The sequence below is a fragment of the Ailuropoda melanoleuca genome, chromosome 11 (assembly GCF_002007445.2).
Source record: "Ailuropoda melanoleuca isolate Jingjing chromosome 11, ASM200744v2, whole genome shotgun sequence".
Classification (NCBI taxonomy): domain Eukaryota; kingdom Metazoa; phylum Chordata; class Mammalia; order Carnivora; family Ursidae; genus Ailuropoda; species Ailuropoda melanoleuca.
In genome coordinates this window covers 17,983,763-18,008,876 of record NC_048228.1, presented here as the reverse complement: position 1 = coordinate 18,008,876, position 25,114 = coordinate 17,983,763, and the positions used below count along the sequence as shown (strand labels likewise).

The window sequence follows — 25,114 nt, the reverse complement described above, 5'->3', positions numbered from 1 at the left end:
CCAGGCCTGGAGCCCTTCTTTTTACAATCTTACCTGTGTCTTCTCTTCTTGGAGAATATTACAGTATTACTAATAGCATTTGTTGGGTAATTTTCCCACATTCACATTCCTCTTATGTATAGGCCATTTTTTAAAGGCTCTTCTGTTTTGAAGCAGTATATATGCTACTACTCCATACAAATATATTAGAGTTAACTTGTCTGTTTTTACTTTAAAATGATATACATGCATTCTTACATTTTTATGAAATACTTAGTCCAACCACAGTGACTGTGGTTTCTAGTTCCATTAAAAGAATTTATTTCTTGGTGATGTTTTTGATGCTTGGTTGTTGGTTTTTAATGTATTTTACGTGTTACTCTGTCCGAATCATTTGCAGAACGAGATGAGATACTTGAGATCTTTGCCAGTAAACTTTTTCCTTATATCTGTTAAGGGGAGGGAGTGTTTTTTATCTAGTTTTCTTGTTTTTCATTCTAGTGGATGATTGTCATACACATTTTTCTTTGGAGACCCAGAGTAAAATAAATCCCGTATATCAAGAAAATATGTCAACAATTTGACTTAAAAAGATTTGGCAAGTCTTGATTCTTTCCATTTTTCCTCAGTTGAGAATATTTGAAGAATCTTCTTCTTAGAGTATTACTTAAGTTTTTTTCTTTAGCCATGTCTCTTTTTTACAATATAAAATTATCCAATGTTTTAATTTTATGTGAAATTCAAGACAGTTTTAAGATTTAAAGCAAATACTGGTTGGTTTCCATATGTGCATCATTTTTGCTCTCATTCTTTTTGTTTTGTTTTGTTTTATTGTTCTCATTCTTACACGCTCTGATAGGGATTTCCTTCATGCCCCCTCTGCTACAAACATAGCTCAGTTTCATAAACTCTTTAAGTGCTTACTGTTAAACCTATACAGAGAAGTGGTTTTTTTTGTTTTTTGTTTTTTGTTTTTTTTTGATCAGGTATAGCATGTCTATCAGTCACTGGTGTCCAGGAATGGGAATAGAGAATGTGAATTTGTTGTCTCAGAGTTCCCATTGGAGCAGTGTTATTATGTTATGCATCACAGCTAGGTCCTTAAGACATCTACCAAATGTCTTTTAAATTAATAATTGATCCATGATATACTGAAGTCCTAAAATATAACTTTAAATATTCCAAATACCATGTATAACAATAACATTTTATGAAAACATACATAGATTTCTGAAAAAGATTTACAAACGAACCTTTGGAATAAATCCATTTATAAGTTGATGGATCTTTGTATGGGTTTGATTTAGCAAAACAATAATGAAAATTTAATGTAAGCTATCAGATAGGTAAGTATTCAATGGATGTTTGAGTGTACATGAATTATGGTCAATACAATGTTTTGTGTGCTTTGATATTCAAGGAATTTATAGTCTGCTAAAGAAGATCACATATCTATACAAATAATTTTATAACAAGTTCAAATACAAACAATACCATAAGAGAGATATAAAGTACTATCAAAGGAGAGACATAAATAATAATTTCTTAAAGTTGGCAAGATCAAGGATTGGTGTAGAAGGTGGCATTTGATCTGACCTTGAAGGTCCTGTTCAATATGGTTGGATGGAAGTACCACGATGCAGGGGAACCACAGTGAACCTAGTCACCAGTGTGGGCAGTGATGGGACGGGCTATGAGGATGTAGAATGATCAAATGTGGGTCAGTGTAGAAAGTGAGAAGCAGATTGGCCTTGGATTGTCCATGAAAATCTGAAGATTTTTTTTCACGGATGAAGTTCTAAAAGTGGATTTAAGAACTTGAGGGGTGCCTGGGTGGCACAGCGATTGAGCATCTGCCTTTGGCTCAGGGCGTGATCCCCGCGTTATGGGATCGAGCCCCACGTCAGGCTCCTCCGCTGTGAGCCTGCTTCTTCCTCTCCCACTCCCTCTGCTTGTGTTCCCTCTCTCGCTGGCTGTCTCTATCTCTGTCAAATAAATAAATAAAATCTTAAAAAAAAAAAAAAAAAAAGNAAAAAAAACTTGAGCCATTGAGCGGACCATACTTGAATAGACTTTTTTTTAATATACTGGTTTGGATTGGTCAGTAAACTTTTATGAGAAGGCCTAGGAATTAGGATAAAAAGAAATTGGCCAGAAAGACATTTTGAGCGGCTCATTCAAAGATAGACTTCTACTACAGACTTCTTTGGGAGCACAGTGGTTAATTGTATCAATGGAAGGAAGTCGTGATATTGGCGAGTTAGAAGAGCAAATGAATCTAAATTTTGGTTCCACAGAACTGACTTGAGAGTGAATAATTGGATGGAGTGCTCCTGTAAGAGCCGTACCAGGAGAGGGACTGAGAGGCGGGACAACCCCAAACAGCCCTATGATGTCTGTCCTTCATTTACATAGCCTTTGCTGCGACCAGCTAGGGTTTTATCTTTTTCTGATCTTCCTGTTCTCTCTCCAAGCAGTGGGTGAGATTTGTTTTGTAAATTGTCTTTATATAGGTTAGTACATGAAAGATTACACCATCTAGCAGGCACTGTTACCATGGCTCTGCATGTTTTTGTCCCAGGTTGAAATGCTTTCCCTGAGATGGCACAACTACTCATGCCAGGATCAATGCGCCATTGCCCAGACGCCTCTGGGTCATTGGCTCTGTTTCATAGGAGGCGTTGGACTTCCTGAATAGTTGTGGAAATAGATTATCTAAAAGGGGAGTGAGGTTGAGGGGAAAGGGTAGATTGGTTCCTACTTTTCCAGTCTGTATCGTCACTCACCCCATGCTACAGCAGAAGTAAACCAAACACCTCTCCTGCCTTCTTCCTGTCCATGTACAGTATTCATGCTCAGCATGGAAAGACACTAGAGTTAATGGAAATATCTGTGAGGTCATAGGATGTGATCTTACTGTGTATTTAGTCCTTGTCTAGCTTCATATACATTTTTTTTTACACATTTGGGAGAAACTGACTCAGCTGCACTCTCATGCTATTATTGACCTGGAAGGATCTAATTGAGTGATTTACCTTGGCAGTAATATGAACCTGATTGGTTTTAACCAATTTCTGCATTTACTATTCTTCTCTTTGTAGGTTTATAATCTAGAAACACCAAACACCAGTATTATAATATCAGAAAAAGAGATTTTCTTTGATCTATAAAGGGATTTTTTAGTTGCCAAAGAATTTTTGACATTTTATTTAATTGAACTACTAATGTGTTTCTAATTGGTTCTGGAACCATTTGCATACAGCTTTTAATTGCTGGTTGCTACACATTCCATTGGGAATTCAACTCCAAAATCAAGAGAAAACCGAACTATAATTACAGAAATTGAATGTAAATGCATTGTTCGAAAGTATATTATTTATTTCCGGGGTGTCCACTTCCCCAACATAAAGGGAAGAAATAGGACAAAGGTAGCATTCATGTGCTGCTTATTGTGAAGCCTGACCTGGACTATGAACTGGGTAGGAAACCATATCTTGCTCTTTTGCATTCCTGGCACCTAGTGCCTGGCACATAGAAATTGACCAATAAAAGTTTAACTGTTACTGAATTATTGAATAAATGAATATGCCTGCAGATTAAAGAAGGGTGTGCACTCTATTCTTGGTAATATCGGTATACTTCAAAAGGGAACAGGGCTATAAGAATTCTTTTGGAAAAAATACCAGGTAAATATTACACTTTTCTCAATTGAAGTCTTGATGTAGACCATAGGTCCACTGCTCAGAATTAGATTCTTTGGGCCTCAAGTCTATTCGTTATCTTATTTTCTCCAGAAGCAGCAATTTAGATGGGTTTGAAGTCACAAATGAGGCTTTCGGTGGCCATAGTTACTTCTTATTCTCTCAGCTTTTTCTGAGAAAAAAATTCTAGGACTTCATATGGATCTCTTAGCCTTGTTTTTAAAAATCTGTCTGTGCCTCTTGAGAAAGTAACCAAATAAAGATCCTTTGCAATGTTTCAGTTATTAAAGCTGTAAAAACAATCTTAGTGACATTTAAACAACCATTTTTTAAAACAGATTTTATTTATTTATTTGACAGAGAGAGAGAGAGCACAAGTAGGCAGAGCCACAGGGATAGGGAGAAGCAGGCTCCCTGCTGAGCAGGGAGACAGATGCGGGACTCAATCCCAGGACACTGGTATCGTGACCTAAGCTGAAGGCAGACACTTCACCGACTGAGCCACCCAGGCCCACCTAAACAACCATCTTTTAATGCCCACAGCATCTGTAGGTGAGGGATTGAGGTAGCGTCCAGCAGGAATGACTTGCCTGTGCTTTACGTTGTCTGCGGTCTCGGCTGGAAGACTTGAGAAGTAGGAGCTGGAATCATCCTCAGGCTCATTCAGTTGTGTGTTGGGCTATTGATATTGGCTATCAGCTGAGACCTGAGTTGGGGCTGTTAGCTAGAACTCTTATTTGTGGCTTCTCCACATGGCCTGGATTTGCTCGTAGCTCATAGCATGGTGATTGGGCATCAAGGGTGCATGTTCCCAGAGAGGGAGAAGCAGGTGGCATCTATACCTTTCTCATGACCTAGCTTTTCACGTCACATAGTATTACTTCTACTGTATCGATCAGAGCAGTCACAAGCCGACCCAGCTTTTAGGGGTGGACACAGAGAGCCTCACTTGACTGGGGAGTAGCAACATTCTGAAGGTACACACACGTGGGTCTCCGCTATTGCTTTACTTCTGGAAAAATCCAGTCTACCACACGATGTAATTCCCATGTGTTTTGCTAAAATGGTCACATATGATTAATAATTTATAGCTCCCTAGAGTGCTTTTAGCAAATATATATACTATTTACCAATTCCCCGTATCCATTTAAAAAATAACCTGCAGTTAAATGTGTTAAACAGATGCTGAAATTGATGGAGGGAAGTTTAAATTTAAAAGTAAAAAATAGTAGATTTATATGTATTTCTCAGTGTGGTGATTACAGGTTTGTTAATATTTTGGAGAGCAAGTAGTTAGGATTTATAATAAAATGAATGCATTCTTCTCTTACAGAAGTAAATAATGAATACTCAGCTTCTAGGTAATTTTTTCCAGTTTCTTTTTGCTATATGCTATTTAACTTTTCTCTTGCCTTTAACTTTAATCCAAGACATCTTAATTCAGACATATAGCAATGGCATACTTTATAGTTCTAAGCTGCTTTCTGTGATTGAGCAGGGAGTTATAGAGATATTTTATACAGGAATTATTGAGTTCTAAGAAATATCAAAATTGATATGAGCTCCCTTCCTCAAACTTCCTTTTTTGTTTGTTTTGTTTTGTTTTGTTTTTTATTCTCTCCCTTTGGGCAAGGCACTGATTTTCCTAGTCAGGAAGTTCGTTTCTGTCTGAACAGTGCTGAATCCCCCTTCTGTTCCGTGTAGGTGCTCTGGAGAGCCCTAGCATGGGACTGCCATGGCAAGATTAAGTTGAACTCATTCTTGAATGAGAGTCATGGTCATTTGGAATCCTCCCCAAAGGAACCAGATTGAGTAGAGGATGAAATTAATCTTTTGTGGGGTTGCCTAGACTAGGAGTATAGGCACATACCATCAACTCTTATGTTCCAACGTATTGAACTAGTGGACTGTGTTTTAAATAGTGCTGTGAGTGGAAGTGTTACTAAGATATAATGAGGAGACCACCTGTCCTGTTGTCTACATAACACCTACATGTTTCCCCTTGAGATAGTTGAGGTACAAAGCTATATCTATAGCTCATTTTTCCCTCCCAAGTTTCATAGTTCCCACTGCTTTCTAGATAGTTTCACTTGGAACAGAAGTGGACACAGAATTCTCAAATTCATTATGTTCAGATATAAGCTCTTCTTCCTACCCCTCAGACCTGCTCTCCTTACATCTTTCTTCCCTTGGCTAATTCTACAGTGATTCCAGACTAGAAACCTGAAAATCATGCTAACCTCCACCTTCCCCCAAGCCCTCACTAAGTCTTTGGTTCTAATAGACACTCCAATGCATTCATTCCTTAATCTTCTCATCAGCTCAGCCCTGGTTTAGATCCTCGTCTGGTCCTCCCCTATCACCTCATCTCTTCTAAACACCCCATGATAATCTCTCCTTGTATGAATTTCACTTTATTACAGCGTTTCACTCATCTGCCTCCATCCTAGACATGGATTTTGCCTTGTTCATTCTGTCTCTGTGGCATAACTGTGATTATCACAAAGAAAGTTTTGGGTTTTTCCTGGAAGGAAAGAAGACAGACAGCTAGATTGGCTGGCACACCTACCTTTATTTTCTCTAGGCAAGCCATATAACCTAGTAGCTAAAGTTGAATTTTAAAAATGAGACCTTTCTTTAAAATGTTCAACATTCTTTTTGTTGGCTCAAATTCTAGAGAAAAGACAATTTTGCTTATCTAAGTAACTGAAAGAAAAAAAAGCAATGCATTTGTTTATCTGTCTAAGGATGTAGATTACTATTAGATTTCTTGATTTCTTAAAGTTAGTAGTGAGCACCAAGAAGAGAGAAAGTCTTGTGTGTAAGTTCACATACAAGTGAGGTGATAAGTGTCCTGGGAGAGAGCACCTCCCACAGAGAAGATGAACAGAAAATAAGTATCCTTTGTCAGGGCTTTGGTAGATTACAGTGATGTAAAGTGGAAATCCCAGGCACACAGGGCAGGCTGTATCTGGAGAAACCAAGAGCGGATAAGCTGTCCAAACCTGATGGGAGATAAGGGTAAAAAGTTAGGTTATGGCTACGTTGTTAGGAATATAAACTCTCTGATGATAGGAATTTTTGTTCATTTGTTCTTTGATATGTCTCAAGTGCCTAAACTAAAAGAATGTCAGGTATGGTACATAGCAGGTGCTCAATAATATTTGCTGAATTAATAAATGGACTTTGAAATCCACCTGATTTATTGGGATGCTATTTGATAGTCATGCCCTTTTTATTCTAGCAAAACTTAGAACATTCAGCTGACAGCAGACTGTGAAGGAAAGAATGTTCTGGATCTCTCATCTGCACGCTACACTCAGATGTGCACAGAAAACGTATGCCTCTTTCTGCATCTTCATCCTTTCATTCTCACTCTGTTGCAAATAAACATACATCTCTTTCATTCTCCCCACATCTCTGGATTTTTAACTTCCTTTTGTAACAAAGAAAGATTTAGATGTTGTTTTTTGGACTGACTTTTTTTTTTTCTGGTGAGATTTTCATTGTTTTATACATTCCATCGTGCCTCAGTACCTTGTCATGATCGTAACCTTGGGACATCCTGACTGTGTGCAGTTTCTGGAAGTTCTTCAGAACCTTGAAAACTTTACTCTCTTCAAAGTCAAATCAAGGTTTCAAATTTTGCCTAGTTTTCATTGTAACTGTAATGGCAAAAATTAAAAGCCTTATGAGAAAGAAAGAAGATACTACAGAATCCCAGTGGAAATGAATGCACGCTTCTAGGTACTTAATTTCGTTCTCCTCAATGTTCAGTGTGTTAATAAAAAAATCATCTTCTGAGATTTTTAGAAAGTAGAACCATCACCGTGACGTTCATCACCGTATTGCTTCTTTAGGTTAGTTGTGGCTTATGCCTTTTGGATAATCTTGGTCCCTCGAATATTCTGAAAAACCGACAGCTAGATTAATACTGCATGTAAAATATTTTTTTGTACTACTTATCATTTGTTTGAACAAGCTTTATTCAGAAGAATCTCAAACATGGTGAACAGAGTATAACTGAGAGAAAATATCTTGGTGCAGAATGACTTTTTTTCCCCTCTTCTCAACATGGCTATCATTTCAGTCCGTATTCAGTCTATTGCTTATCAGACATCCTGTCTAGGAAAAAATAACAGGGTAATTTTTACTTAACATAGCACTTTTACATATTTGACCTCATTTAATCTTCACAATGTCCTTGTGAATATTATCAGCATGTTTAGAGATGAGAAATCTGGGCTTGAGAGAGGATAGGAGACTTGACTGAGATCACATAGGAAATTGTGGAACTGAGGTTTGAACCAAATTCTTTGCCAATCAGATCCGTGCAAATAATGGTTGGTACGTTTCATTTTGAATGGCAACTTTCATATTTATATCTTCAATGAAATTTTTTGTTGTTGTTTAATGAGTCTTGGTTAACTATCTTAGCAGTAGCCAAAGATCAAGTTTGATGTCCCAAACTTTAAAACATTTTATATCAAAATGTTCATTATTATCTTACCTACTGTGTTTTGCAGAATGAATATTCCAATTCTCTGCAGCCCACCTGACCAAAGCGGAACATTCTTTATGTTAGGCACTTTAAAATGGGAAAAGAGGCCTATTGATGTTGGTGTTGGAAACAAGAAAAAAGGTCCCTCTTCTCCCATCGTCATCTCTATGTAGGATTCTCTCACAGTCCAGGCATTCTTCGTCTCAGAATGGAGGTGGCTGACAAAGGACGCAGTGTTGCTGCTTTCTCAACTGTGCTGGCCCCCGCTCAAGGCTCCTATTTTGTGGGGAGAGAAGAGAGTATGTTTGGGTCACAGGCTGCCATCAGGACAGATGTGATAGTAACTAACCACGGCAACCCGGTCTGCCCCCAGGTCTCAGAGAGCAGTCTGCCTAGTGGTCTCTAGATTCCTGTGCCCTCAAAATGAAGCCTAGACAGAACAGAGCTGGGCCTGCACTAGCCAACTTTTCATTAGTTCTTTCATTGGTTCTGAAGTGATTATCTTTTTAAAAATCTGCTTTTACATTTCTGGAGTTGGGTGGTTCTCACATTGGCCACAACTAATAGGACGTCTTTGGATAGGCGGCGAAGTATGTAAAAAAGGAGTCGCTCAATGATTGCCTTCTCTAAGTGTCTCAAGATCTTGCTTTCGCCTCCTCCTTCTTTTTTTTTTTTTTTAAGATTTTATTTGAGAGAGAGAGAACTATAGAGAGAGAGCAAGCACAAGTGGGAGGCAGAGGGAGAGGGAGAAGCTGGCTTCCCACTGAGCAGGGAGTCCAAGGCAGGACTCAGTCCCAGGATCCTGGGATCACAACCTGAGCAGAAGGCAGATACTTAACTGACTGAGCCACCCAGGTGTCCCTCTCCTTCTTTTAATATTTTTTCACAGCCTTCATTTCTTGATATCCAACATGTCAAAAATGTGATGTGAAATTATTAAACATTTTGTACTTTGGGAGTGACTTGCTCCCCCTGTCTAACTCTGGCCCATCTCTTGGCTCCTGTTCCAGCCCCTGTCCAGTCTCACAGAGCCAGGCTACTTCCCCCGGCTTGTCCTGAACAGCTTTCCACGGAAGGAACAAGGGAGAGTGTCTTATTCTCCCTATAACCAAGTCAAGGCATTTGGTGAAAAGAAATCTGGCAGTACTAGAAAACAAATCATTGTGCATCCAGGTCACGATTATAAAAAATAAAGAAAGCAAATACATCAACATACACTGTTTGATTCTAATAAATGTGTTATCCACATTTCCTTATTCTGCCTTCTCCAGTTAAGGACTAAGACAACTTAACCCTGCAAGAAGATAAAGTGATAATTTTTATTGTGAGGTTCTTTTTTCAAAAGCTGTGTATATGTATATATATATATATATATATATATATATATAATTACTTTATAGCAAATCCTACGTAAGTATCTAAATTGATTATTTTAATTGTATACGAATGGAAATATTCATAGTAATATAGTGAGGGAAGCACCTGCCTACTGCTGATTTCCTGCTTAATATTTGATTCATTATTGTGATAATTTTGCTTTCCTTTGCATTTGGAAAATGACCACGTTCTTCCCCTAGACAAGGAGCAGGAAATACCATAGATACAGGCTCTGGGTTGGACCTGTTCTGAGGGTCAGAAGCCTGGGGAGCTCTAGGCAGACACCAGACCCCCGTGCTCCGTGCTCGCTGCGCCATCTAGTGGAGCCGCGTGCTGCAGGTGTGCCGGCTGGTTGAGCAGGAAGGACTGAATGCACCGTTGTAACTGATACGATATGTGAAATGAAGTGTTAATTCTGTCCGTATATGCGCAAATCCCTGTAACGTAAGTAAGGAGTGCTACTGCTAGTAAATGGCGGTTGGTGTGTTCAAAAAGAAGAGTCGGGGCTTGTTGGTTGTCTGCTTCTGCAAATGCACGTACCGGAAACCATGAAACTGGATTTTTGAGCTCGCTCAACATATTACAGAGCAGATAGGAATAGAATGATCGATGCCAAGTTCATATTAAAATTCTTTTGTTCTCCAAGTTTCCCCTTGATACTTGGCAATGATAAAGGAAATGTTAAAATAATTAAATTCACTCATATAACACTGCAGTATTTACTACTTTTGGGGCTGCAGTAATGTCTCCATGGATATATTTAACAAAACTGTAGCCAAAGTTCTTGTGATTTTTAAAACTTGGCATAATACACTGTTTTCTAACAAAAATAAAAAATAAAAAAGAAGAGTCCTTTAAAAAGATGCTAAATACAGGAATAACTAGTAAAATCCCCAGAATGAAAACTAATGAGAAATCTAACACGGGAAATATTGAAATGTGTTATAAAATAACAGTAAATAAAAGTCTTTGGCCCTGACACAGGAATAACCAGATATATAGATCAATGGAACAGAATAGAATTCAGAAATCTGCTGAGAGGGCAGAATTCTACATTAATGAGGACAAGAGGAAATATTCAGTAGTGTTGAGAAGACTGGCTATCCATTGGGTTAAAAATAAAGATGGATCCCAGCCTCATTCTTTCCTCCTAAAAGAGATTCTGGATGATGAAGAATTAAAAATTCAAGAAATGAAACTATAAAATTACTAAAGGAAACTATGGTATTTAGAAGATAATCTTAGGGGCACCTGGGTGGCTCAGATGGGTTAACATCTACCTTCGGCTCAGCTCATGATCCCAGGGTCCTGGGATCCAGTCCCACATCAAACTCCCCACTCCTCAGGGAGCCTGCTTCTCCTTCTGCCTCTGCGTCTCTCTCTCTCTCTGTCTCTCATGAATAAGTAAATAAAATCTTTTTTAAAAAATTCTTTAAAAAATAAAAAATAAATAAAAGATAATCTTAATGTGGGAAAAGTTTGCTAACTAAGTCAGTAGACCCAGAGCCATTTAGGAAAAGACATTTTATCCTTATAGCAAAACAAAAAAGTTGACAGAAAATTATAAAACAGTAATACTTAAGGGTAAATACTGAGTTTGATTATTTTTCTAAGTTAAAATGGATTAAATTATATGTTGACACCATCTAAAAGGACTGTAGAGACTACAGAGAATGAGATGAAAACAATTTGAATTTGTTTCTCCGACTAGTATGTGAAGCTAAGCGTCTTTCCATGTGAGTGCCATTTGCTTTCCATTTGTGAAATGGGTATTTCCTGAAGTTGTGGAAATATTTTTCTCATTATTTTGTTTTGGATATTGAGAATATTTCTGCATCTATTTATTAGTATTGCTATTATTATTATTTTGCTTTTAAAAGGTGTCTTTTACACTCTAGGAGTTTTATTGTTCTGTAGTCAGATCTCTCAGTGTTTCCTTAATGACTTCTGGGATTTGTGACTGGACCAGGAAGGCCTCCCAAACCCAGAAACAATGAAAAGATCTTTTAGGGAGTTTTTTCAAGTACTTCATGTATTTTAATTCACTTTGACTTTTTAATCCTTCTGTAATTTATATTAGTGGAGGGATCTAACCTCATTTTTTTCCAAGTCAGTGGTGGGTGGCTTCTCCCCACTGATGGAAATGCCCAGTTCCTGTGTAGACAGCAGTCTGGTTCTGCTGCCCCCTTCACTGTGGTCTCTTCTAAAACTGGACATTTCGTAGAGATGGTTGTAGATTCTAGAGTGCATTCTGATAGCTAGAAGGAAAACTCTCTTTCCCTGCTCTTTTTCAAAATCTCCTTGGCCTTCCTTGTACATTGTCTTTTCCAGATGACTTTTAGACTCTGCTCTAGCTCTGTAGCTGTCCTCTCGGAATGTAGGTGGGGAATGCGTCGGACTTAACTTTATAAAAAAAAAATAGCATCTTCAGGACATTGGTGTTTCCCTCCTGGTACATGTTAAATCTCTCCACTTCCTCAGTTTTTCTTTTTTGTCCTTCAGTAAATTTTCTTCATGTACACGTTCTATATTTTGTTAGGCTTACTCTACTCTTAGATATAGATGGTTTGTGCTGATATTGTAAATGAGGTGTTTTGTTTTACTCTCTCTTTTTACCTGTTATTTGTGAGGAGGCAGGGACATTCTAACGTACCTTTATCTTTGATAGTGTTAAATATCCAGAATTGGGTTTTGTGTTTTTTTAGTTGAACACATTTATTATGAAGGTTATTATTATTTTTTGAAGAGTTGTTATTAAATCAATTTGTAGGGGCGCCTGGGTGGCACAGCGGTTAAGCGTCTGCCTTTGGCTCCGGGCATGGTCCTGGAGTTCTGGGATCGAGCCCCACATCAGGCTCCTCCGCTATGAGCCTGCTTCTTCCTCTCCCACTCCCCCTGCTTGTGCTCCCTCTCTCGCTGGCTGTCTCTGTCCCTTTCGAATAAATAAATAAAATCTTTAAAAAAAAATGAATTTGTACTTTGTAATTGCGGGGTCTTAAATTCCAGAAAATACTGCATATATAGATAGAGGCAAGATGCTACCTGGGGCCTCTGGCCCTTTGGAAAGCCAGGCACACTGTTCATGAAGTTCCGGTTCCCGGGTCTTCACCATGAGTTCAGCAAATTCGGGATCCCTTCAGCCTCTGGCACCTGCCACTCCTCCTGCTGCCTGTCACCCTTGTCAGCCAAACCCAAAACCCAGCCTCTCTGTGTTCCCATAAAACATCAGTCAGACCAAACGTTTTGTGAATTTAGGCTGAAGATGAGAGATCATGGGGGAGGGGCTTATGTCCCGGAGCCCAGTGTCAGGCTCACTGTTTCTTCTCTGACCTTTCATGTCCCCTCTTCCTCCAGCCCAGGGAATAGCAGTTTGGAAATCACCTTGAGGCCTCATTCTAAGCCAATTGGAGTATTACCTTCTAAAAATGCTGAGTGCTTTTCCTGAAGGGAACTATAATGAGTAAAATTTTCTCTACTCCCTTTCATATCAATAAAGGCTATAAACTTGAATATATTCTTGTAAATGGTTAATGAGTGATGGTTGGGAAAAAATCTAGAAAAATAGGTTAATGGATTTAATTTTATATCATGCAGAACAAAGAATAAACAGCTGAAGTATTTATTGCATAGAGTCAGTTGAAACTCAAAGACCTTTTAAGTCCTTGGGAAACAAAATTTAAATAACATATTACCATAAGGCTTAGTATATCAATGTAAGCTTTTTTAAAATGGCATTGACCCTGAAATTTTAATCTTTAGAGAACTGGGTAGTAGGCGATAAATTACTTAAAGACAAACCATAGGGATAAAATGTAGTATTAGAGTCATTCTACCGTGCAGCATTCATTCATATTTGTTTTAAGTACATCTGGCTTAGGACTGTATCTAAAATGAAAATTTTAAATCAGTTTGGTCTTGTTTCTTACTTTGAATCCACAGATAACACTGTTATATTTTCAGTACATGTGATATTCTTGGTAAATGTAGTTGAATGTAAATTGAAAGCTTTATTAAAAATCACAGCCTGTTTCACTCACTGAGTAGCTAGAAGGGTAAATACCTCCTTCCATCATTATCCCAGACATCTAATGACACTACTCACTAACTCATTTTGGACATAAAAATGTGGCCCCCTCTTCCATGCTAAAAATGAGTACAATAGAGTTGTTAATACAGATCTCATTAAGTGATAAAAGAGAGAAAAGCTAGGAAAAGGAGGACATGGGGGGCGGGGGCTAACGTTCCCTATGAATACTTGGCATTGAGCTAGGAGGTGATGCTATTGTGATGCTTCTTACTGGACAGGGACCGCCCCCTTCCCCCTGCGGTGAATCAGGGTTTGCCAGAAGGGGGTGTGAAATGCAAAGAACGTGGGTGACACCGTAGTAACTCATTCATCCTGAATGAGAGAACTGCAGGGTCCATGAGACAGCTCACGCTGCACATCATGAATACAGAGTGGGTCTGTCCCGTTTTCATGCCTGTATTATGGCAAAGGTGTTGTCAACGGACAGCACGTTTGTTTTCCTTACAGTGGAATTATGTGTTCCTCAGAGTGCTGTGGCTCTATTAGTTTTCATATGGGAAACTGAAGCTCGGTGTCTTTGACAAAGACTTATTCGAGGGGTTGACATACCATAAAAACAAGTCTGTGCCCTACAGAATAAAACAAAGCAAGGATAGTATCCCTTAAAACCAACTGCTTTCATTTTCAGTATGAATCAACCATACAGGCAAAAATTTGTGAATGTGTCATCCTCCCACATGAGTGATTCCTGCAGTGTTAGAGTTGTCCCTACTTAACCTCAGATCTGCTGTGGCCCACCCTCTGTTGCCTGTCTAAAGACAGGTTTGGGAATTTAGCATTTTCCCGCACCATGAGGGAGAGCGACCACTCAGAGATCTCCAGAAGCCCTGGATGCCTCATGATAGAACATGTATGATTTGTGTTCTCTGTGAGCTGGAGAACTATTTAGAGAAATAGTAAAACCCCTTAAGCCTATGACTCTGTGGAACTGTTGGCTAACTCCTTCTCTTTCTTATCATATAACACGGTATGACTCTTTATAGATGAGAACTACCAAGCTTAGACTAAGATAAAGCCAGCCCACTTCTAAAAACAAATCTTCCTGGGTGAGGGTGAGGGTGGTAGTTAATGTTTTTGTTTTATGTCCAGTCCACATCTTTCACTTGCATCCTCATACAAAATTTTTAAAAAGATTTTATTTATTTGAGAGAGAGAGAGCACAAGCAGGGGGAGCGGCAGGCAGAGGCCGAGGGAGAAGCCGACCCCCCGCAGAGCAGGGAGTCCAATGCGGGGACTCCATCTGAGGACCCTGGGATCCTGACCTGAGCCGAAGGCAGACGCTTAACCCGCTGAGCCACCCAGGCGCTCTTCTCATACAAATTTATCCCTGACCATGCTTTCAACATCAGTTTCAATGTCTTGACTGAGGTCTTAGGCCATTAGCTACTGATTTTTTGTTGTCATTTGTTGGTCTTACTGAATTAGCCATCCACTCACTCTCCTTATTGCAGTTGGTGTTGTCAGATGAAATATTTCAAACAAAAGCAGTTATTTAAAGAAAAATTGTATGTCCTCTACTTCCTAATTGTTTAAGAAAATTACCTGAAGTTTTTTTAAAAAGGGCTCTTGAGGAAGCTGATTTTGAACTCTATTGGTCTTTCATAAAATTGACTGCCGCATTTTGATTTATAGGATCTCCAGAGGTGGGTAAATGGTGCTAACGAACATGGCTTTGTCCTGGTATCTTTCGGAGCTGGTGTCAAGTATCTGTCAGAAGACATTGCTAACAAACTGGCTGGAGCTCTGGGGAGATTGCCCCAAAAAGTGATTTGGAGGTAAGGTAATAATGTCAATCGTTTCTTCGCTGTTGATTTTCAGTGTCCCTTTGCTTAGCTTGCAGGTCGCGGTCGAGCACAGCACGCTGGCTCCCCGGCAAGATTAGCAGGATGCCCCTGACTTTTCATTTTGTTTCTTAGTGTATTGAAATTTAGGGACTAATTTATGAGACTCTGTGATGGATAAAGAAAGAGATATCAAGCCTATAGCCTACAAGGAAAATATGATGCAGAATGATTTATCCTTGTCTTGGATGCATTTTTATGTTACCCTCAGCTTTATATCCTGTTTCTGCTTCTGTTAGTTATTGTCATTTAAAAAAATTGTAATTACATGCATTTCTAGATATATTCTATATACCTTCAAATCAGTGTTGGAATGAGGTAAAGAACGATGGATGAATGAATAAACAGGTAAAATATTTCATGGAACCTTTTGTTCTTTATAAATGCTTTTTATTTCATTTATCCAAAAGACCAGGTTTTAAAAAACACAATCACTTGCCAGTTAATGCTGGTTAGAGCAGATCCATAGATTGCCCCCAGCTTCCCTTGGGAGGACCTGCCCACAAGTGTCTGTCTCTGGAACTCCCAACCCACCATGTAAACATCAGACCTGCACACGATTTACCATGTATTTATTTAGTACCTGCCACTGCTGTTGGGCTCCGGGGATACAGCAGTGAACAACGTCGGCCCCGAAATCTGAAGCCATTGCAAGAAGGGTCTGAGTCATATGGGTTTTTCCTTTATAACAACTGTGTAAAGATTAGCTCCCACTTTTCCTGACTGAGCTATGAAACGGACACATATTTTATCCCCACTGTTGAGGACTTTTTCCTTTGGATGGCAGTTCGATTGCATTTCCTCTATTAGGCTTAACCCAGAAAGCACCTTGCTGCTTTATTTAGGATAGTTTGTGTCTGCTCAGTTCAGACTCTGGCCATTCCCTCAGTCATTAAGCGTGTTCATGGTTTATCTTGCAAAGATCAAGGCAAGAAACTACTTAATTCTATCCTTCTCCCCACAGAACTCCTCTCTCTGGGGCCAAGCTAGAGAACAGTACTTCCTGCTTTCTTTCAATTCCCACACCTTCCCTTAGGCCCCGGGTGTCAGAGACTGGAGCTCTCCACTGCCCAGTGTGGCCCTCCCTGCTTCTTCGTGTTTCTCCTTCCGGGTTCTCTGGAGAGTGACTTTCTAGCACAGGTTAATTTGGATGCTTCCCACCCCACCCCCATCTCTGTAACTGGGTGAGAAGAACTGAAGGAAAATAGATCTCAATATAGCCAGGTGTTTTGTTTTGTTTTTTTTGTTTTGTTTTGTTTTTTTATTTCTCTCTCAGTCAGTGAAAATGTGAAAAAGAAACTTAATCAAAATTTTGTTGGTATTAAAGCATGGTTTCCTTCTTAAGATATCAACAAAAGGTCATTTAACATTTATTTTAAATCTAGTAATTTAACCACAGAGTCTGTACCAGGAATAAAGTTTGATTTTTGAAAGATTCATTGTCTGATGTACATTTTAGGTTTTCTGGAACCAAACCAAAGAATCTAGGAAACAACACTAAGCTCATAGAATGGTTACCACAAAATGACCTGCTTGGTAAGTCTGCGACATGTAGGTTCTTACTTGGCTTTTAGATCTTAATTGTGTAAATGTGATTTTTGCACTTAAACGTCTTCTGTAATATGTGTGCAGTTCATGAGAGAGTCACTATGTCATCCAGTATCTAATCTTAGATTTCAAACTGACAAGTCAAATCTTTATTTACTGGAAAATAATTTGTCAAGTATAATCATTTGGGTCTATAAATTAAAATTTTTAGACCAGTCACTAATTTTAATTTTCTAGAAAATATACTTAATAAGCTATATAAACTAGCAGTGAATAAAGTTATACCTGATTAGACTAATTAGCTAAAGGTAGTAAAATTAAAATAGTGAAAATATAGATTTGTGTTACAGTTTTATTACAGATGTATCTGAGAACTCAGAAAAATTCGAAGTTATTCATTTGTTTGAAACCACAGAGAAGCAGAAGGCCAAGGAAACAGTCAGTTTATCTTGTTTTTATTTGGTTCATCTGTTTAGATTTCCCTTTACATCACCAGACATTTTTGAAATGCTTTATTAAAAAAACACTTGATTTATTTATTTTGGGGGATTCTGATCCTCAGCTAAAAACAAAAATAATAATTATATGCATTTCTTTTAAGATATTTGAAATAAATAATTTAACTCTGTTCAATAAGCTTAGATAGTAAAACTGTAAAGTAATTTCATTAAGTTTCTAGGAAAACATGCTGCCATATTATCCTTTAAGGTATTAAGGAAATTATAAAAATGTTATTGAGTTTTGGCAATATTGACCATCATCTGTTCAGTAACACTAAAATCTAACAGATTATGTAAGTGTCTTTAAACAATATTCTTAAAAACAGGCTATTGGAAAGTATTTTTGAGAAGCTACAATGACCCATCCTAAAAACCAGCAAATTGAATTTTGTAACTAAAACACAGTGAGGAATTTTCTTTATATATGTAATTCCTTTTCATCTAGTTCATTATATATATATTATTCTATAAATGACAAAATTGAAGCAGAAACAGGGCAATTTACCTTTCTTAATACTTGTATTTCATTTTCTTTTCTTTTTTTTTTTTTAAATGTCTTTACTAGTATGACTTCAGATTCCATAGAAGGTAGAAAGAAGCAGGAAATGTCAATAAGGTACTCTTGACGGCCAGCTCTTGCAGGGTGCTGCAGCGTGATACCACCGTCTGAGAACATCGGAATGTTCTCACAGGTTTTTTCTGAGAGGCCGTACAGCACGGTGTAGCTACTCAGGGGTCCACACCCAATGGCCTCCTCAAATTCAGAGCTCTTCTAGGTTCCTCAGAATCTCAGTTCTCTGCCTTTGCCAAGATTAGTGTCCTTTTTATCGCCAGGTATGACTTTGCGGGTCCTCTCTTGGGTATTAACTGTGATCAGAAGATTCCTCCAGGATGAGAAGGAGAAACCAAGAAAACCACTTGTCTTTCCCCCCTTCCCTCCAACACCCCCTGCCCTCCACCCACCAGCACTGTCTTATTTGTCACTGCCAAGCTTGGTAGTAAGGGTTTGTTCAAAGAAAAGGTTTTGCTGCTGAATAGAAAGTTTGAAATGCACTGAGAGGACAGATCCATTAGGTGGGCCAAGTTGAGCAACTCTTTGTAGGCAAAGGTGACACTGAGTGACTAACCCCGCTAGACATGGGGTGGGATGGTCCTTGGTGAGACCAAGGTTTAACAGCCAGAGTCTGTTGTGTACCTGGTGTGTGAATATTTCAAAACTTCGTTTCTGTGAGCTGTAGTCCCTTTCTGACCATGGCACACACTTCCTAAGAGCCGTGTGTCTCTGTCCCACGCTCCTTATACGAGGCTTTCGGTCTCTTTATGCAGTACGGGCTGCTCAGGAGGAGATCTGGGGTTTGAAAAACCTCATTAATTTTGATAAATCATCTTCTTTTGTCCCCGAGACAACTAGATGTTACATGATGTTCCATTGCTTACAACTAATTTTTATAAGTGTCAGTCCCTACTTGTCTATATACCTAAACTGTGAAATTGGACCCTAAAATTGTAAAGCACGGAAGCTGACATGACTTAAATGTCGGAAATACTTTGTTCTATACAGTGTCCCTCCAGCACATGAACTCTTCATGGACTTAGGAGTCCAGCCCCACGTCTTAACTTTTTTTTTTTTTTTTTAACCAAGTGTGTTCTACTTATTAATATAGATAAATGCCAGGGCGCCTGGGTGGCTCAGTCAGTTAAGTGTCTGCCTTTGGCTCAAGTCATGATCTCAGGGTCCTGAGATTGAGTCCTGCATCTGGCTTCCTGCTCAGTGGGGAGCCTGCTTCTCCCTCTCGCTCCTCTGCTCCCTCTGCTTATGCGCTCTCGCTCTGTGCTCTCTTTCTTGAATAAATACATAAAATCTTTAAAAAATATATATAGGGAGATAAATGCTTGGGTATCCAGAAGTGGATGTCTATTTTTAGTAGACTGTGGTTGCACCCTGGTATTTTTGGCATTTCTTGCTTTCGTTGACTTCCTATTTATTACTGGCCACTTAAATAGATGTGGCCAGTCAGTTGATATTTGCATTTGAGGGAAAGTTGTTAATATACTCCTTAAAGCTATAAATTTTAGCTATTTAAAAATGGCTCTTAACTAATATATACAAATCAGTTCATTATTTATGTAATAAGCATTTTAATTGATGTAGAGCAGGAATCAGTGAAATCACGCCTTTAAAAATCCTGTATCTAAAATGTATATTTACTATAGTGTTGACTTTCATGAGATTTCTGGAAAATCTCTTTTTAGAGTAATACATAGTACTGTAAGTTGTTTTCTTTTTTAATCCTTCTTTAGGGCATTCAAATATTAAAGCCTTCCTGAGCCATGGTGGTTTGAATAGTATTTTTGAAACTATGTATCACGGTGTACCTGTAGTGGGAATCCCACTCTTTGGAGACCACTATGACACTATGACTCGGGTCCAGGCAAAAGGCATGGGGATATTGCTAGAATGGAAGACAGTGACGGAAGGAGAGCTATATGAAGCACTGGTGGAAGTTATCAATAATCCCAGGTAAGTTTCAATTAATATGAAAGTAGATGAAATGTATATACCACAGCATATTGTCAATAACCGATCATTACCAAGAAGTTGTCAATAGACCAATTATAGAAATATTCTCTAGATTCCTGTCTAATGCCTTCTGCATGTCTTCTATAATTTCAGAAATAAAGATAGCAATCCAGCCATGTATGACCTTGAATAACATCCTACCAGGATTTGCCAAATTGAGGGAGAAATTCCACTGGGAACAATTATCGGGTCCTTAAAATGTGTCAAATTTTGTGTTCTTCATCTCATTTTAATACTCATAATATCTGTATATGACTGTTTTCATTATTCACATTATAAAAATGAGGCACTTGAAACTCAGAGAACTTAAGTAAGTTGCCCACAGTTGCACAGCTATTAGAGTAGAAATATGAACCAGGACTGTCTGATTCCAAAGCTGGTGCTCTTTGTATTGACCGGTGCTAAGTTTCCCTAGGACAAGTATCACCGAAACACAGGAAGTTATTTACTCAGGTGCATGACTAATCAGAATCTTTACTTTTTTCCAATATTTGATTTCTTGAGTTAATCCAGTTAACCACTGAGTCTCAAAGGGTCATCTAGGGAGCTGGCTTGTGTAGTTTTAAAACAGCATAATAGTTTCCCCCATTTTTACATGACATTTAATTGATCTTGCATTTCATATGACAGTAGATTTTGGAGGACTATATGCTTTTTCTCTTTATACCTGCGGGATATGGCTTAACACTGGATTGAGAAACATTGCCATAGTCTAAGAAACAACCAACAATAAGAAAAATTCTTTCATGTAAAATGATGCAGCTTTCATATAAAAGGCTGGATTCAAGTGCGCTGAGGTCCATTGTGCTGCCTTATGTGGGCTCAGAAGCTGCCTTCATGCTCTGACCTCTTTTTTTTTTTTTTTTTAAAGATTTTATTTACTTATTTGACAGAGAGAGACAGACAGCCAGCGAGAGAGGGAACACAAGCAGGGGGAGTGGGAGAGGAAGAAGCAGGCTCCCAGCGGAGGAGCCCGATGTGGGGCTCGATCCCATAACCCGGGATCACGCCCTGAGTCGAAGGCAGACGCTTAACCGCTGTGCCACCCAGGCGCCCCCATGCTCTGACCTCTTAAAGGATCCAGTGTCTTGATCACAGCTCTGGCACCGGGAGCAATATGTTCTATGACCCCAGGTGCCTGAGTATGGGGATCCCTCTGTCTGTGTTCTATGGCTCTTCTTTTGAAGTTGAGTTTTTTCGAGACATGATTTTATGAAAAATGATATATGCCTTACAAGCTTTTTAAGGAAGGTTTGCAAAATACAGCCCTAAAGTGGAGTATATGGGGGGGGGATAGTTGCAAGAGCTACTGAGATTGGATTTGTTCTACAGAAAAAAGCGAAAAGTTGGATTATCCACGTGTAATCCCGCTGTCATTGTTCTTCGAGATATAAACAGGGCCTAATCAGAGGCCACGCTATAGTCAGAGGTCACACTGCAATTAAATCCCAGTTGTGCAGTCTTCAAGTGTACAGAAGTACTCTGGTTTCAGATTAAGCTTTTAAGAGGTTATGTGTGTGTATACACACACACACACACGCATATGTATGTACTACATATAATGTCATCTGTGGATGGCTTCATAGTGGTGCATCTCAACTTCTTTTCCTCTGTTGAACAAGTATAATAACCTCACAGCTTCACTTAATGTTATTTTAAATCAGAGCAAAGTTAAATTTCATTGCTTAAAGAAGGTGTTGGGACAAAATTCTGCATTTTTTCTCATCTCTTTCTTTTAGAATCTAATAAATAGACTTCTCTTCCTGCTTGAGACTCATTGGCTAATAGTATTTAAAACTGGAGAAGGAGTATGTGTGGGTAAGAGGTATGGCATAGCAAAACACAAAACAAAACAAAACTGGGGTTTAGAGTCAGAAATGCTTGGATCGGAATCTCAACTTTGTAATTACATCAGGTCACTTAGTCTCTCCGATTTCCATTTTCCTCACTTGTTTAAAATTTATTTATAAGATACTGTGTTTAAAGCACTTAACACAGTGCTTGGCACCTACTAGGTATTTAATAAAAATAGTTGCTTTTATTCTTTTCCTCATTTTTAGATTGAGAAAGTCATGATACTGAACCTTGTATCGACATGATCATTCTGTGTTCTATTTCTCCACTCCACAGCTACCGTCAGAGGGCCCAGAAGCTTTCAGAAATCCACAAGGATCAACCTGGTCACCCTGTCAATCGGACTGTCTATTGGATAGATTACATTCTTCGTCACAACGGAGCCCATCACCTACGTGCCGCGGTCCATCAAATCTCTTTCTGTCAGTACTTTTTACTGGATATTGCCTTTGTGCTTTTGCTTGGTGCTGCCTTGTTCTACTTCTTCTTGTCCTGGGTGACAAAATTTATCTACAGAAAAATCAAAAGCTTGTGGTCTAGAAATAAGCATAGCACGGTTAATGGACATTACCATAATGGAATCCTCAATGGCAAGTACAAAAGAAATGGCCATATTAAACATGAAAAGAAGGTGAAATGAGCCAACAGCGCACAGGATAGTAACAAATCTGTTCAGTCACTGAATTTTTATCCCTATAATTTAGTCTAACACCTACTAAAAGTAAAATGTCGGGAAACAATTCTAACACTCCCTTATCTGATCTTACTAACAAAATTCTATGAAATTAAGATGGCTGTAAAAAGCACAAACCTAAAATGCAAAAATGTATTTCATTCGAATACTGATACAGAGAGTTTTGGCACTGAACCTTTTAGAAGCCTTAATTATTTAAATCAATTAAGTGACCATGTCAGACCTTAGTTTTGAATCTTGATACGTGTGTGTCCCAGATGAGGAATGGTTTCTTTTCTCTTAAAAAGATTTGTTTGTTTGTGTGTATGTGTGTACGTGTGTGTGTTTCCTAATTAAGAGAATTTTTAGCTGCCTGCTTGGCATATTTGTCGAAGGTACAACACATTCAAGAATGAATTTGAAAGACAGGCTCCAAATGTTTCTTTTCTAGAATTTAATATATGTGAACACAGAACGCTTTACCATGAAAGAACACTTTTCCCTCAAAACTGAATGCAGTGGAAGAAAATGAAAAGATAAATGACACCGTTTTTATACTTTTGGGGGGGTTTTTTGTTTGTGTTTTTTTGTTTTGTTTTGCTTTTTGTTTTTGTTTTCTTTTTCTTGTAGGCTGTGGACACTTCCAGGGGAGAAATACATGCAATTAAGTAAACGTATAAGTTGGTTGTCATATATTACTTTTGTTTTCCCCCTACCAATAATTTGCCTCTGGAAGAATTTTATAGTTTTTTTCTATTTCATTTTAATGAATAACATTGCGTTAAATGCATAATTAAGACAAAGCTACAAAGCTCTGACTTGTTCAGAGTACTGAAGATTATTGCTTATGTGGCATCTTTAAACGGGGCCCTCATTTGAATGTTTTTGTAACTGATGGCTTTTTATATTGTAATCTTTGAATATTCAGGTGTTATATTTCCAAAGTTTAACTTTAAAAAACATCTTCTTCATTCTTTTTGTTGTCTGGGCCACACAATCCATATTACATAGGTGCCAACATTTAATTAAATGGGACATTTACAGTTCTCCATATTGGTACCTTCTTTGTCTGAGAGGTTTGAGATCTTGTGAACAGATCAGACTTTACCTGTTTTAACAGAAGTGACCGAGAAATTGTATCTCTCGCTTGTGAAAATGAGTTTCTAGTTCCCTCTTCACTTCTTCACCCCCCACCTCAGTAGCATTTTCCAGTCATTGTGGCTGACACGGAACAGTGACAGTGTTCACTGGAGAAGAGCGATGCACGTCACGGACATCATAAAATCAAGGCCTCCCGGCTGAACCGTTCGCTGGTTGGCAACTCTGAGTTTATTCCATGTCGTTCTGTTTACGTAGCATTTGCACTACACATGTTGAGTGTATGCTTTATTTATTCGTAGTTGGAGATCCCATGTCTGACAGCTGAGAGTAGAAGTATGCATTCACCTAATGACATTCACTAACATGGGAAGAGTTGTGAAAATTCTAGAATGCTGTAAATCCTTGTCATACACTATGACATACAACTTCATTACAGTCCCACCAGGAGCCACTCTCCTCTACTTAGAAATAATGTCACAAATAGTTTTCTAATATACAGTGCAGACAAATGTACTGCTCTCTGAATACTTGAAGAAATGGTATTATACATATAAGCCTATTAGTTATACCTTTTCACAATCTTATCGTTATATTGCCGTTAAAAGGGAAAAAAGGCACAGGCAATGAATGGTGGGATGGGAACAGGCTTAGAGTGTATGAATGAGTTGACTTTACTTTTTTGGAATTGGATGAGTTGACAGTAGGCACTCACTGGATGATTAAGCATAAATTAATCTCCACTGTGATAAAAACTTAAACAATAAACATGATTTAAAAATAGAGAAATGTTGTTGGAATAAAATTTTTATTCAGATTTTATTTCACAATATTATGTATATCCATTATAAACATGTTTCTAAGACATGTCTCCCAACTTTTATATGTGTATATGAGTGTAAAAAACAAAATGTTACATGGGAATTTTTTTATTATTATTAAACAGAGGGATTTATCTTATAAGTACATCAACATGGATCTTAAAATTATCCCAGATTAAGAATGTTAAGTGTAGGCATTTACTGATCATTGTTGTTCTTTTTTTTTTTCTAGTAAGCTTATTGTTAGCCAGTTTTGGTAAATAGAGTGATTTTAAATTTTCCACATTTGGGCTAGATTCTCCAATAAAGTAAAGTTTTCAAGAAGGTATTTATTCATTTGTTTTTTGAAAAGAACTTCTGCAAATATTTTCATAGCTGGTCATCATCCTATCAAATGCAAATGAGAATTAAGACATCGATCCATTTTACCTTTAGAGCCATAACTTTTAATATCCCTCCACGTAGACATAGGGGCAGAATTTGGATGTCCGGGATTGAAGGGAGCCAATGTTTGGATGAAAACAATGGTTTATGATTGAAGTTGAAAGTTAGA

General features: G+C 38.2%; 1 protein-coding gene across 1 annotated transcript in view; it reads left to right on the top strand.

Moving 5' to 3' along the window:
- Nucleotides 1-24,830, top strand: part of UGT8 (UDP glycosyltransferase 8) — an 81,978-nt gene extending 57,148 nt beyond the window's left edge. The window contains exons 3-6 of the mRNA XM_011237404.3: nt 15,278-15,420; nt 16,946-17,022; nt 19,836-20,055; nt 22,246-24,830. Of these exons, the coding sequence (XP_011235706.1) occupies nt 15,278-15,420; nt 16,946-17,022; nt 19,836-20,055; nt 22,246-22,609 (804 nt within the window). The 3' untranslated portion in view covers nt 22,610-24,830. The remainder of the gene's footprint in view (nt 1-15,277; nt 15,421-16,945; nt 17,023-19,835; nt 20,056-22,245) is intronic.
- The last annotated feature ends 284 nt before the right edge of the window (nt 24,831-25,114 follow it).